The sequence below is a fragment of the Hibiscus syriacus genome, unplaced genomic scaffold (assembly GCF_006381635.1).
Source record: "Hibiscus syriacus cultivar Baekdansim isolate YM2019G1 unplaced genomic scaffold, ASM638163v2 tig00110263_pilon, whole genome shotgun sequence".
NCBI classification, from domain to species: domain Eukaryota; kingdom Viridiplantae; phylum Streptophyta; class Magnoliopsida; order Malvales; family Malvaceae; genus Hibiscus; species Hibiscus syriacus.
Genome location: NW_024062652.1, coordinates 420,478 through 435,610, shown reverse-complemented (window position 1 = coordinate 435,610; position 15,133 = coordinate 420,478). Strand labels below are relative to the sequence as shown.

Sequence of the window (15,133 nt, the reverse complement as noted above, 5' to 3'; positions counted from 1 at the left end):
TTCTTTGGCGGCTACAGCTGGTTATTTATAAGGAAAAATCTCCTAGGGTTTTGCATGCTTTTTGGAGTTTCCTTAAATAACCGTTGTCAAATAAATGTCCAGACTTAAAAAAAGGAAAGACGGTTGTCAGAATAATTAAGGCTTCCTTGCACATGAAGTAGGTCATCCAGTTGGCTTGTGACATAGGCGGTTTCGTCACATCTGCTTCAGACTTCCTCAGATAAACCTTACCTCGGCGAGATAAATCTTCTCCTCACATTTTCATCTGTTCCATTGGCCTTTGCAAATTTATGTTGTCAAAACTGAAATGTTCTTCCACTGTAAGTTTCCTTCACAAACACAATCCAAACAACCCTTTCTCCTCAGCAGCATCAGTCAAACCAAATAAATCTTACCTAAGCAAAATTTATCCACCACAAGCTAATGTAACCTATATGCAACTAAATACAACTAAAATTCTATGCATACTTTGTTTAGACGAGCGATAACTTAAGTGAAAAAAAATAGAAATTAAGTCTTTTTACGGAGTTATCACACCCCCAAACTTAAGCTATTGCTTGTCCTCAAGCAATGTACAATAGCTAGAAGAAAATCAAAATTGTCATGGCAAAGCAGAGTTAAGAAAATCATATGGTTTGAGATTTCAACCCTCAACAAAAATTGTTTGTCCTTAACATGTTTGACAGTCATGTAAGTCAAGTCCCATCCCTAGTCAGGATTATTTGCTATAGTGTGTGCGTGATTGTAACCGGTCTTTGCATAAAGGTAATTAGAAAACTTAAGTAAGTACTTCTGGTTTATCAAGGCAACAAATTATTTGTCAGGCTTAGTTTATACTCCTATTTATTTATCAACTTTTTTTCGCAGGGGAGTTAGCTCATCACAACTACCGTTCCACACTATAGGTAAAAGGGAGCATACCTTCCACCCTCAAGCTAGTCGGGCAGAGTCATCATGTGACTACTTTCATTCACTCAAATGTCGTGGCTACTCTTTATTTCTTATGGAGTTTTTATGTTTATGCCTTTGCACAAAGGAGTGTCCCTTCTTATTTTTCAAGTTTTCAAACACTAGAGAGTTTTTACTTCACCCTTAAAATATTTTTGAAGTCTCCGCAAGAAAGTTCTTTTCCAAAAATTTTACATATTACTTGAAACAAAGATAGCTTACATTCATGTTTATGAACTTCAAAGAATCATGCCTAAGGTTGGTTCTCTTCTTTAGACAGTCTTAACAATAATTCTGGCCTAGGCAATCAAATTATGCAATCATCATTGGGCATCCCTAATTCATTCCTAACAATAACCCTAACCTGCTTATGTCATGGCAATCAAAATTTTCAACCGATTATCATCAACTACTTTCTAACAAAGTATGGCAGAATATGGTATAATACCTCCCCAAAACTTGAGGGATGCATTATCCTCAATGCATGAAATTAAAACTACATAAATCTATTTGCAGATGCGAAAAAGAAAAAAGTAAAAAAAAAAAATATAAACTCATTGTGGTGGGGTGACTTGGATGGACGCCCTCGTTCGACGTCATTTGGGATGAGAGGGACTATTGGATCCCAAGTCTACTGCTGCTGGCGAGGGAGATGACTGAAGTATACGGCTTGCGGTTTTCTTGTAGCGCTTCTTGCTGGACGAGGCTCGTGTTGTAGTTGACTGCTCGGCAGTAGGAGTTAGTTGTGCTGGAACTGGTGCTGGACTAGGAACTGCTGCTGGGACTGGTGTAGCTTGACTGACAGGGGATGAAATAGGATCTTGCGTAGGTTGCAGCAGTGCTGGAGTAAAATCTTAATCGGTGAAGAAGTGGGGTGGAGTATTATCACTGCTTTCGGATGTTGAAAAGGAGGATGAGCTAAAGAATTCTTCTGTGTCACCTTGGACTTCCTCTGGTACGGGTGGTACTTGAGTTTCTAGTGGTGGTACATCAACAGGTACTTCTGGGGGAAATTCTGGGTCCTCGCTCCAAACCTTCTTTTGGGTCGTCGTCATTGAAACTCGTCAACTTGGGGACCTTTTTTTTGGTAATACCCTCCTTGGGTTTAATGAAATCCTCGAAGGGCTTATCAAGAACCTTCTTTTTATTGCATAATACGGTTATCAAGTTGGGAAACAGAAGGTTACCCCAGTTCATTTTGGTACATTCATGGATCTGCTAAAAAATGAGTTCTCCAACATCGATCTTCCTCTCGTACATGATCGAGTGCAAGAGCATCAGTCTCTTCATGAGGACCATGGTGTTATGGGACGTTGGCATCAGCTTACCTTTGAGAAAGTGGTTCCACAACTTCACGTGCGATTTTAGTGCTCGGTGATCTACTTTTTCCTCGTTGGGGCATTCCCTTCGAACTTGGCCCACCCAAAGCATAAATCTTGTAGTACGTCGTCATACGTTTCTTGATCGGCCTCAACCATAAATTGCTTGTGCTACTCCTCCACTTTTCCCAACTTAAAGTATCGGGTGAGTGCAGAGGGTGAAAATCTAATGAGCTTTCCTCGAACATAAACTGTGTGGATAGACGGGTCCTCGAGATGGGCGTAGAATTCTCGTACCATCGCCGGTGCTACGACTTTGGGATTACGAGTAAACTTCTCCCTGTTGTGTTTCTTTATCACGTCCATCACCTCTGGTCCAAACGGCTCATCTTCCTTGGAGGGAAAGACAAATCCATCTTCCAAATAGACTTGACGTTTCTGAAACATTTTGAAGCGTGCTTCTGCTTCGGCTATTTGGAAGCTTTCGAAACTCTATGTTGGGGCTGGGGCTTTCCTTGTTCTTACCATTGTTCTTGGTTGATATCAGTGGTGACGATGGGGAGAGAAATAATTTCTTTCTTAGTGATGACAACTTGAGGTACGATGAAGAAGAAGAAGTTGAGCAGTTTATTTATTTGGAAAGTAATGGGTGGTTTCGGGGTAGTTTTGTCCTTTCTTGGAGGGAAAAGATTTGTACATTAATGAGAAATATATGATTGGACATAAAGAGGGGGGGGGGAAAGATATCTTTCCCTCTTTATTATACCGTCAAATCCATGTGTCCTATGATTTCTTCTCTTCTCATGCATGCTCTTATTCCCCAAGCAGCCATGTGTTATTTGCTTACCTACAATAAATAAAGAAAATAAAATAAAACGAATAATGAAAGTAGAAAATAACTTACTTTTTTATGTACAAAATTCAAATTTCCGTTGCCTAGGAAACAAAATTTTGTTCAAGAAAGTAAAGCAAACTCTTGGGCATCATGTGCCAACGATACCAGTTTGTCACGCATGACTGGGGCTCTTTTGTACTCCTTGAGTCTCTGCTCATTCACCTTAAAGATGGAACCATCGTTTTGGTTCTGGATTTCAATTGCTCTATTGCCATAGACTTGGTGTACAATGAATGGTCTGGACCATCGTGATTTTAACTTGCTTGGGAATAACTTAAGACGTGAATTAAAGAGCATTACTTGTTGTCCAGAATAAAATTGCCTCGACAGTAGGTTTCTGTCATGCCATTGTTTAGTTTTCTCCTTGTATAGGCGGGCATTCTCGTATGCGTGTGCTCTGAATTCATCCATCTCGTTCAGTTCCAAGAGTCTTCTTTCTCCAGTAAGCTGTGCATCCATGTTTAGCTTTTTAATGGCCCAGTAGGCTTTATGTTCGAGTTTAACCGGCAGATGGCATTCCTTTCCATAGACCAGTTTCAATGGTGACATTCCCAATGGTGTCTTGAATTCTGTGCGATAAGCCCATAGTGCTTCATCTAGCTTCGGCGACCAGTCCTTTCGATTTGGGTTGACCACTTTCTAAAGAATCTATTTAATTTCCCAGTTAGATACTTCAACTTGTCCATTCGTTTGAGGGTGATACGCCATAGCAATCCTATGTCTACTCCATATCGCTTCAGTGCCTTAGCAATCAATTTATTATCAAAATGAGTGCCTTCATCGATGATGATAGCTTGTGGTGTTCCAAATCGGGTGAATATATTTTTGTACAAAAATTTTAACACCGTTTTGGAATCATTTTTAGGTGTAGCAATGGCTTCAACCCATTTTGATACATAATATACTGCCAATAGGATGTACAAATCTCCAAAAGATGTGGGAAAGGGTCACATAAAGTATATTCCCCATACATCGAAGAGTTTAATTTCCAGAATATTTTGCCATGGCATCTCGTGCCTTTTTTATATGTTTCCTGTTCGCTGGCATATATCACATGACTTATAAAATTCATGTGCATCCTTGAATAAGGTTGGCCAATAAAATCCAGATTGGAGCACCTTTGTTACTGTTCTCATTCCACCAAAATGCCCTCCATATGGTGACGAGTGGCACTGGTGTAGAATATATTTATGTTCTTCTTCTGGAATGCATCTTCGAATTATTTGGTCTCCGACATTTCTTGAATAGAAACGGTTCATCCCAGTAGTAATGTCGTACATCATGTTGAAACTTCTTTCTGCCCTGTCTAGATAAATTAGGAGGAACAATACCACTAACAAGAAAGTTAACAATGACAACATACCACGATGCAACCCTGAAAAATAATATTTTCTCATCAGGGAAATCCTCTTTAATTTCTGTTGTGTCAAGACAATCAGGTTTTTTTATCTAGCCTAGACAAATGGTCTACCACTTGATTCTCGATACCTTTTCTATCCTTATTCTCTAAATCAAACTATCGTAGTAATAATATCCATCGAATTAGTCTAGGCTTTGCATCTTTTTTATTAATCATTTATTTAATGACCGAGTGATCTGTATACACAATTACCTTAGTGCCTATTAGGTATTGCCTAAACTTATCGAATGCAAATACTACTACTAAGAGATCATTTTCAGTAGTGGTATAGTTAACTTGTGCATCATTAAGAGTACGACTTGCATAGTATATGACATGAAAATTTTATTTTTTTGTTGCCCTAGCAGTGCTCCGACTGCATAGTCATTGGCATCGCACATGAGTTCAAATGGTTCATTCTAATCTGACGGGATAACGATTGGTGTTGTCGAAAGCTTTTTCTTCAAATCTGTGAAGGCATTCAAACAATCATTAGTAAATTCAAATGGATGATTTTGTTGAAGCAAAAGACATAAGGGTTTAGAGATTTGAGAAAAATCTTTTATGAACCGCCTGTAGAAGCCTGCATGTCCAAGGAAGCTTCGTACACCTCGCACACTAGTGGGTGGGGGTAGGTTTGCAATTATGTTCACCTTGGCTTTATCGACTTCAATGCCTTGACATGAAATTTTGTGACCCAACACTATTCCTTCGGTCACCATAAAATGACATTTCTTCCAATTCAACACTAGGTTGGCTTCTTCACATCGTTTCAGTACCTTAGATAAATTGCTGAGGCATCGTTCAAAATCAACACCAGAGACAGAGAAATCATCCATAAATATTTTCATGCATTCTTCCACCATATCTAAAAATATTGCCATCATGCATATTTGGAATGTAGTTGGAGCGTTACACAATCCAAACGACATTCTTCTAAATGTATAGGTGCCATACGGGTATGTGAAAGTTGTTTTCTCTTGATCCTCCGGTGCTATGGCTATTTGGTTATACCTTGAATATCCATCGAGAAAGCAGTAAAATGCCTTTCCTGCCAACCTATCAAGTATTTGGTCGATGAAAAGAAGGGGGAAATAGTTTTTCTTTGTGGCTTCTTTGAGCTTCCTGTAATCCATGCATATGCGCCAACCTGTGACTGTTCTTGTGGTGAGGAGTTCGTCATGTTCGCTTTTAATCACAGTCACACCACCCTTCTTTGTCACATAGTGCACTGGGCTAACCCATGATCTATCGGATATAGGATATATTACTTCCGCGTCCAACCATTTTATAATTTCCTTCATGACTACCTTCTTCATGATTGGATTAAGACTTCTTTAAGGTTCCACCGAAGTGCTATGGCTATCTTCAAGGTTGATTTTGTGCATGCATATAGTCATATTGATTCCCTTCAAGTCTGTCATTGTCCATCTAAGAGTTTTTTTGTGCTATGAAAAAAAATTCAACAAACAATTCTCCTGTTCGGAGGTTAGGTTGGCAGAAATTATCACTGGTAGAGTTTCATCAACTCCTAGATAAGCATATTTCAAATGTGATGGCAAAGGTTTAAGATCCAGTTTCACTGCTTGTTGCAAGGATGTCTCTTGAGACTTTACTTCATCATATTCTAAGGGTTCAAATTTCATACATGATCTATTATGAAGAAGTCTCGATTCATCCTTTGTCTCTCTTCCGTATCGTGCATTGGTGTCAATTGTAGGGCGTTCATTGTTCAGATTTTTGTTATCAGGGCCATGAATTTCTGAATCTTCTTCTGAGTTTAATTTGCTTGGACCAAATGTATCTTGTTCGTGCATCTCGGTTATAGGGTCGTGATACAAATCACTATAATCATCGAGTCGTAGAGATTCACCTTGTCCTAGGATTATCTTCTCCTCGACTTCTCTAATGCATTGGCACTTTTCTGAATCGTCCACATATTTCATAGAGTTGAATACATTGATGGTGACACTTTGCTCTCCTACTCGCATTGTGAACTCTCCCTTTTCGCAAGCTATTAGGATTCTCCCAGTGGCTAAGAATGGTCGTCCTATGATGATCGGGGCATTTTCATCGGCTTCGTAATCCACGATAAGAAAATCAACTGGAAAGAAAAATTTATCCACCTTTACGATGGCATCCTCTTTTCTGCCCTCTGACCGCACGTATGATCGATCAGCTAGTTATAAGATGACTGAGGTTGGGCAGGCGTGATACCCGTCTAGTTTCATAAATATGGACTTTGGTATCAAGTTCACACTTGATCTCAAATCAACTAGAGCTCGTCCTATGAAGTTACTACCAATAGAGCATGGTATTATAAAGTTGCCATGGTCTTTTTGCTTTGGTGGGAGTGTGCTCACTACTAAACAGATTTCTGTTGTCGTGGCAATGCGCTCTACCTTCCGTTTTTTCATAACAATGTCTTTAATAAACTTGGCATAAGAAGACATTTGCTCGATGGATTCAAGTAAATTCACATTAATATACAACTGATCCAGAATATCAACGAATTTCTTAAACTGGATGTCATCATCATGCTTCGTCAATCGTTGAGGGAATGGTGGTGGAGGTATCACATTGTCTGTTGTTATTGTTGAAGAATTTCTGGCCTCGACCATGAATTTCTCATTGTTTGATTGATGCTCTGCAGTTTTTTCATTTTCGTCAGGCGCTTCTTCTTGTTCAACATTTTCAGCTCAATCCTCAGGTTGTGTTATGTCAAGGCGAAAACTGTTTGAGTTTTCTCCCCTAAACCTGTCATATTATTTTATCTGTTTTCCACTCCTTAGTGTAAGTACATTGCATTGTTCCTTTCTATGATGCTTGGTGATCTCCGTATCACTAGGAAGATTTCTTTATGGGCGAGAATGTAGTGTTGTGGCAATTTATCCCACTTGGTTCTCCAGTGCTCTTAGGGATGAACTGTGGCTTTGCAAAAGTGTTGCTTGGCTTTGTAACAGATTTCCTTGATTTTTAATTGTTGCAGAATCTTCAAGCATCAAGGTCTTTGTGGAAGCCATGAAATCTTTTGTCGAAGCCATAAATTCCTGCAATGATAACTCTAAGGAATTAATATTAAAGGAAGACGATATACCTTTATTGCTTTGCGAGGACTGCTGATGATGCTGATTTTGAAAATGTTGATGGTCAGAATTATTTTGTTGTGGCCTGTAATTTGCTGCTTGATTGTTGTTGTTTCCTTGATGACTCCATGAGAAATTTGGGTATTGTCTCCAACTAGGATTGTATGTGTTCGAATATGGGTTATTGTTGTTCTGATTGTAAATGCCCATGAAATTGGTTGACTCATGGTTTTTCAGGCATTCACTCTCATGATGGTTGCCGTGACAAAATAAATATGCGTTATTGGTCACCTTGACTTCTCTTACCTCATTAGAACATTGCAAATTTTTCAACATGTTGGTTATAGAAGAAAGTTAAGCGGCTACCGAATCCTTACCCTCTAATTCATATGCTCTAGATGTTTTTCTACCGGTTCCCAATATTTTACTTGGAAATTGATAATCATTATTTGTTATCCTGTCAAGGATGTCAAAAGCTTCCTCGGGTGATTTGTCCAGTAAGGTGCCATTTGCTGAGGCATTTAGCATTATTCGAGTTGGTGCATTAACTCCGTTGTAAAACATTACTACTTGCGTCCAATCATGGAAGCCATGGTTAACACATTTGCGAAGTACGCTTTTGTACCTATCCCAACATTCGTACATTGATTCATCATCTCCTTGTCAAAAACTAGAAATGTCATTGCGAAGCTGTATATTTATATTGGGTGGATTGTATCGCAGTAAGAAGCTCTTGCATAAATCTACCCATGACTCCATTGAGCCGGAAGGAACTCTGCTGAGCCAGGCTCTTGCTCTATCGCGTAGGGAATAAGGGAAAAGATTCAGTTTGAGCACATCTTCATGTACTCCTTGTTGCCGAAACGAGTCGCATACTTCAAGGAAAGCATGAACATGATGTCTAGAATCCTTATTGGGTGAACCACTAAATTGTCCGAAAGAGTTTATCATGTTAAACATCACTAGTTTGAGTTCGAAGTGAGCGGCTTGTATCTCAGGTGACACTATGCCTGGATTGAGATCATCAAGAATCGGGTTCAAATGATCTCGTATTGCTCTTGGCCTTGCAACTTGAAGATTGATAGCTGCATCATGTCCTAAATCTCCCATATTATGTTGCATTTGGAGTTGATTTAATTGTTCTCTGGTTCTTTGGGTGCGTAACCTTTTTCTGAGTGATTGCTCAACTTCAGGGTCGAATGGTTCCAAAGGCTTGCCAGAAGATCTCAGGGTCATGTAATAATAAAAACCTAAAAAAGAAAATAGTAAATTACGTTAGACTAAATAAATAAAATGTGATAGAGATAACTTGTTATGGCTAAAAAAATTTCGTCGGTTGCCAATCCCTGGCAACAGCACCAAAAACTTGATCGATTGTAAATGTATATGTTAAGGCAAGCAAATATGTGCAAGTATACATAATTGATTCAAGTCATATAGGGTAAGTGAGTATCGTCTCCACATGGATTGGTCGAGAAATATATTTTCACCACAACTAGAACTAATGTCACAAACTAAGTCCTACTAAGTTGTCAACTTAAGAACTAATATTAATAAAACAAAGAGGTGATTTAATGAGTGCAATAGAGTTTGCTCGAGTCAAAATAAATATGCAGAATGCTAAAGTAAATAAAACAAGATAAGTGTTGATTTAAATCGAATGTAAACAACCTCACATAATAAGACATATCACAGAGCACTGATGTTAAACCCTTGCATTGTTATGACTCGCTCAAGCTGCCCGACAGGATTACTAGGTATTCTTAGACGGTTGCTAAGGTAATACTCCTCAGCGTTAACTACAATCCGTTTTTGTAGCAATACCTCTCAGCGTAAACTATAGGCATTATCTATCCTACTCTAGCGTCTTTCCCTTTTAGTCGATTGAAACCGCTCCTTATCTCTAAGGTAGACAAGTTAGAACTTCACCATCCTAGATTCATTCTATTTCTTACGTCGATCTATCTTATTTCTCTCGAATATAAGAATCACTATCTAGACAAAAGGCTATCTCTCGATGCTCTTACAATGCCCAAACATGTTTCACCAAAACCCCAGGCGATCTCTCGATGCTCTTACAATGCCCAAACATGTTTCACCAAAACCCCAGGCGATCTCTCGATGCTCTTACAATGTTAAGGCAAAATATTTAAACAGTAAGCAAAACAGTCATAAGCAAAACATAATTCATCATTCATAAAACATAAAAATATTGTTCAGGCAATACAAAGTTTAACACCAAGTAAGACATTCATGGAGCTACCAAAGATCATCAAAAATTCAACATTTAGTACAACCCCAAATAGATAAAGAGTTAAACAAAGGAAGAACGACTCCCAAAACCGGGGGCTCTGTCGTGACGATTTTGATCAATACTATGCCTACCTTGGTGATCACCCTCTCTCGAGGACTGATCACCACTCTGCTAACGTCTGGTTATGGAGGACACCAAGAAAGGTCGGTGGGTAGACGGTGAAGAAGTACTGCAGTTGCTTGCTCACGCCTTGGGTAAAGTTCTTCTCTCTTCTTTCTTTTCCCCATTCTTCTTTGGCAGCTACGGCTGGTTATTTATAAGGAAAAATCTTCTAGGGCTTTGCATGTTTTTTAGAGTTTCCTTATATAACCATTGTCAAATAAATGTCCAGATTTAAAAAGGAAAGGCGTCTATCAGAATAATTAAGGCTTGCTTGCACGTGAAGTAGGTCATCCAACTGGCTTGTAACATAGGCGGTTTCGTCACACCTACTTCAGACTTCCTCAGATAAACCTTGCATCGGCGAAATAAATATGTTCCTCACATTTTCATCTGTTCCGTTAACCTTTGCAAATTTATGTTGTCACGACTGAAATGTTCTTCCCCTGTAAGTTTCCTGCACAAACACAATCCAAACAACCCTTTCTCCTCAGCAGCATTAGTCAAACCAAATAAATCTTGCCTAAGCAAAATTTATCCACCACAAGATAATGTAACCTATATGCAACTAAAATGATATGCATACTTTGTTTGGATGAGCAATAACTTAAGTGAAAAGACTAGAAATTAAGTCTTTTTACGGAGTTATCACCTCTCTTCCAAGATTTGATATTCCTTGAGTGACAGCGGAACAAGTCTACCTCGATTCAATGAATCGATTTTTCCAGATCTGATATTCCCTTTCAAAGAAGTGGAACAGATCCCTCTCTTCCAAGATTTGATATTCCCTGAGTAACAGCAAAACAAGTCTACCTCGATTAAATGGATTAATTTTCACATATCTGATATTCCCTTTCAAAGAAGCAGAACATATCTCTCTCTTCCAAGATTTGATATTCCCTGAGTGACAGAGGAACAAGTCTACTCTGATTCAATATATCAACTTTCCCATATCTGATATTCCCTTAGAAGAAGCAGAACATATCCCTCTCTGTCAAGATTTGATATTCCATAAGTAACAATGGAATAATTTTGCCTCGATTCAATGTTTCCTGGGTGATGGAGGAATGGATCAACATTCCTAGATCTGATATTCCCTAAGTGACAGCGGAACAGATCCCTTATCATATTTCAAACCTTGAAGTAGACTGGATGAAAAACTCATTGTTTCTTCGTCTTTGCCCTACTCTTGTTGACACAAGAATGGCAAAGAGGGGCAGTTGTAAACACTCATTTTTCAATATTGAGACATCCACCAAGCCATCATCATCAACCTACACCAAATTACAACCAAAAGTCAAAAACAAATCTCAACTATTCCTATCAAATAAAGCAAGGAAGAAAAAAAAAGTAAAAGACAAGGGATTTGGTGAGTGAAAAAAATATATAGAGAGATTGATTCGGTGTGAAAGGGGGAGTCTGAGGCTACTGAAAAAAAATGAAAAAATTGTAATAGGGAAGCACCTTCTTAGTTTTTGGTTTTAGAACGAAAGCAATAAAATAAAAGTAAAAAAATCAGAAACGTTCGAAAGGTATTATTTTTTATTTTTATTTTCGTATTTATATGTGTGTGTGTGTGTGTGTGTGTTCGAATGAAAAAATTAAAAAAGGTATGAACCCTTGCATGTAAAAAGAAAATTATTCGAAAAACGAGAGAGAAAAATAAGGAAAAAGTTTACCTCAGATTTAAGGCTCTCACCGGTGACCAAGAATTCGTTGGAGCGTTCAAGGTATATTCTTTGTTGTTAGGTTGCATATTGGAGGGTTTTTGAAGGTTTAAATGTTCAGTTTAGAGAAAATAGAAGTTTAGGGTCGGTATTTCGGGTTGTTTCGAGGGAGAGCAACCCCTCGTCAGAGTGGTGTAGGGTGGTGGACATAGTGGTTCATGGCCACCAGTCGGGTTCACATAGAAACAAAGAAATAAGGTAAAAAAATGAAATAGGGAGAGAGAGAGTATGCCGCATAAACAAAAGGGGGAGGGGGAAATGAATTTGGTTTAGCCAAAACCCTTATAGTAGTATATATATATATATATATATTAAAAATGAAACTACGTAGTTTTGGAGATTAGGGTTCCCTCCTAATGTGGCATGGGTAAATCGTGTGAGTGGGGGCTCTGAGTTCAAGGATATTTTATTCTGGTCCTTAATTAAAGTTTCCCAAACTTATAATTCCGCCTCTCACTTTTGCGCGCATTTATTTTGGTCACTGTAGACAATATATTTTTGTTTTCGACATGTAATACTGGATTTTTATATTTTGGTCCTAAATGTATGGGTTTATTACATTTTTAGTGCTTGTAATATGTGATTTTTACATTTTGTGTTGTGTTACTTATTTATTTTGCTTTTGAGACATTAAATTTCCAGTTTTAATTATTTAGTCCCTCATGTTGTGTAATATTCTATTGTGATTTCATTACTTGCTTTTATGTTAGTCGTATATTAATTTTGATACCTTATTATATTTACACTAATATCTTTGTTATAAATAATTGTTTCATGTGCATGTACATATACATTATATTATTTAAGTGTTTATATATATATATATATATATATATATATATATATATATGCTATATATAGTATGTAGGAATATATATCTATTTTATTGTCCATATTATGTAATATATATATATTATAACATATATGCATAACATGCTTAATACTTCATGTATGTACCATAATTATTTTTATTAAATACGAATATATATATATTATTTTTATTAAACATCAATCTTGAATATATATATACATATATATATATATATATATATATATATATATATAAAGGTATTTATGAAATTTATTTTATAAGTTTACTTTTTTTTTGTTAAATATTTTTTTACTCTTATATGTAACATTTTTTATGTACTTATATTTTACGATTATATTTTACATATATATATATATATATGTTAATGTTTTTTAGATGGTTGATAATTCAATATTTGTACAAAATCATTACTTTTGTTTCTCTGTATATTAGTTCATTTTATTCATAATTAATCTTGCATGATATCCTTATAAGCATTGCTTGACTAAAATTGAAATAAATTGACTAAGGGTAATATTCGATCATTTTAAAATTATCGAAATAAACTTTCTAATACGTGAAAATTTAATTCATTTTAATATATAGCATTAAGTATTAATACTAGAACTTACATTTTAGATTTGAGCCCCTAGGTTCCTTAATTTTCATAATTTGACACTTTAAGTTAGAAAATGCCTTAATTTACTTTTAGTTTAATTAGGACAAATAAAATTTTGTTTGATTGCATTGTTTTTACAAATCTAAGGCATTGTTCACTTATTAAGGAATTAATATTATATCTCCCGCGATCGTGCTCAGGGGGTGACTACTGGTAATTCCCTGAATAAGTCAACATCCTTTCCAAAACTACATCATGTTTTCTAAAAAATGAGGCAATATTCAATTATTAGGCACAATAGCTGATCTCCTGCATTTAAGCTCGGGGGCGAATGATAATGGTCTCGATAAATGAATACCCTTTTCAACTTTGCATCCTTAATGATTTTTAAATTAAATAAAGGTCGAACTCCAAATTTCTGATTTTAAATATAGGGTAATCAACTAGGTATCAATTTTTTGGGTGATTGTGGGGGTGTTAATCATTCCCCACTCGTAACTGACTCTCGAACCTAATTTTTGGATTTTTATAGACCTCAAAACTTGGTATTTTGATAAAAACAAATTTTTTTATTAAAATCATCCAGTTTTTATGGTGTTCCAATCGCACCTTAAATGATTGGTGGCGACTCCTCATATTTCGAAAACCTTTTCAAAGAGAAAACCCCCGAGTCGGTATCGGTCTTTCACCCTCCGGGCAAAAAACGGTTACGACATAAAAAGAAAAGTAATTTTACAAAAACTAAAGAAAGGAAAAAAAATTCAAAAGATGTGAGATATGATTTTCAGTTCACCCCGATGGGGTATTTATACTATCCTAAAGCCCTAAAATTGTAGAAAGAAATTACGAAAGATAATTCTTGGAAAATATTCAAACCTAATCCTAAAAATAAAAGATAATTCTTAAAAACAAAGATAAATCATAATTTAAACTTTGGATGTACGACTAAGTCTCCTGGTTTCACGAGAATACTGATTGGACCTTCTAGAAGGTGTTGACTGGACGCCACATCAGACGCAGCCATGCCCCAATTCATGCGCACTAGGTCGGCCTTAATTCCAGAAAAATAAAATGTTGCATAACTTCATCTATTTTAGCACCATTTCTGGAATTCATCCCATGAATAGAAAATGAATAAAAAATTCCCAAATCATCCACTTAAATCGAGTAATCAAGGAGTAATTATAAAAAAAATTAACTAATCTAATCACTAATCAAAATTTCCCCTCACTTATTCAATGCTTGTCCTTAAGCATTTCTCAATTAATATGTCAAAATTTCAAGTGACAACTTCTATCTCACAACATTTCCAAAACTTCCAAATGAATTTAAACCATAACAATTAATGAAATCAATGAACAATTAAGCAAAAGGCATAACTAAGATCAAGAGTAAGCAAAGTATGGCATTCCAATTATCCGTTAATTTCAAAGAAGCAAGACTTAGTACCTAAGAGTGGTTTACTTATTCCGCTCAAGGTGTTTCGGGTGAAAGAATCACTCAAGCCTAACTAATCAAAACATTATCGTAAGCTTGTAACTAAATCTAATCTTCACTACTAAGTATGAAAATGATGAAATAATCAAGAGGTCTTTCAAAAGGATGTAATGGGAAGGATCGGCTAGAATAAATGCCAAAATTGGGTTAAAAATTCAAGACAAAGAGAAGATTATTCCTCAATTTTATTCTAAAGGAAGCAAAAATGAAAGAAATGAAATAAGGAATCAAACAATCAAAACTCTATTAATCTTTTTCTTCTTTTCTTTTTCTCTTTTCGAACACCCCTTTTCTCTCTCTTTTTTCTCTCTTTTTTCTGCGCTTATTCAAACAAAATTGTACTATTTTTTCTACACTGTTCGAACCAAATATGTTTTTCTGCGTTCAAACTGTATTGTTCAAACAGTGTAATTTTTGTA

The 15,133-nt window shown here is 36.4% G+C and overlaps 1 protein-coding gene across 1 annotated transcript; it reads right to left on the bottom strand.

Moving 5' to 3' along the window:
* Positions 1-1,544: 1,544 nt before the first annotated feature.
* On the bottom strand, positions 1,545-2,003 carry LOC120115313 (uncharacterized protein C1orf198 homolog). The gene is made up of 2 exons (XM_039136044.1): positions 1,889-2,003; positions 1,545-1,801 (listed from the first exon to the last, which is right to left on the bottom strand). The coding sequence occupies exons 1-2, from the start codon at positions 2,001-2,003 to the stop codon at positions 1,545-1,547; spliced, it is 372 nt and encodes a 123-aa protein (XP_038991975.1).
* Between the last annotated feature and the right edge of the window lie 13,130 nt (positions 2,004-15,133).

Bases quoted from the DNA above. Each gene is read 5' to 3' on its own strand.
- LOC120115313 (XM_039136044.1), bottom strand. From the start codon at position 2,003: ATGACGACGACCCAAAAGAAGGTTTGGAGCGAGGACCCAGAATTTCCC. The intron at 1,802-1,888 runs GTGACACAGAAG...TCACCGATTAAG, and splicing joins CGTACCAGAGGAAGTCCAAG to ATTTTACTCCAGCACTGCTG.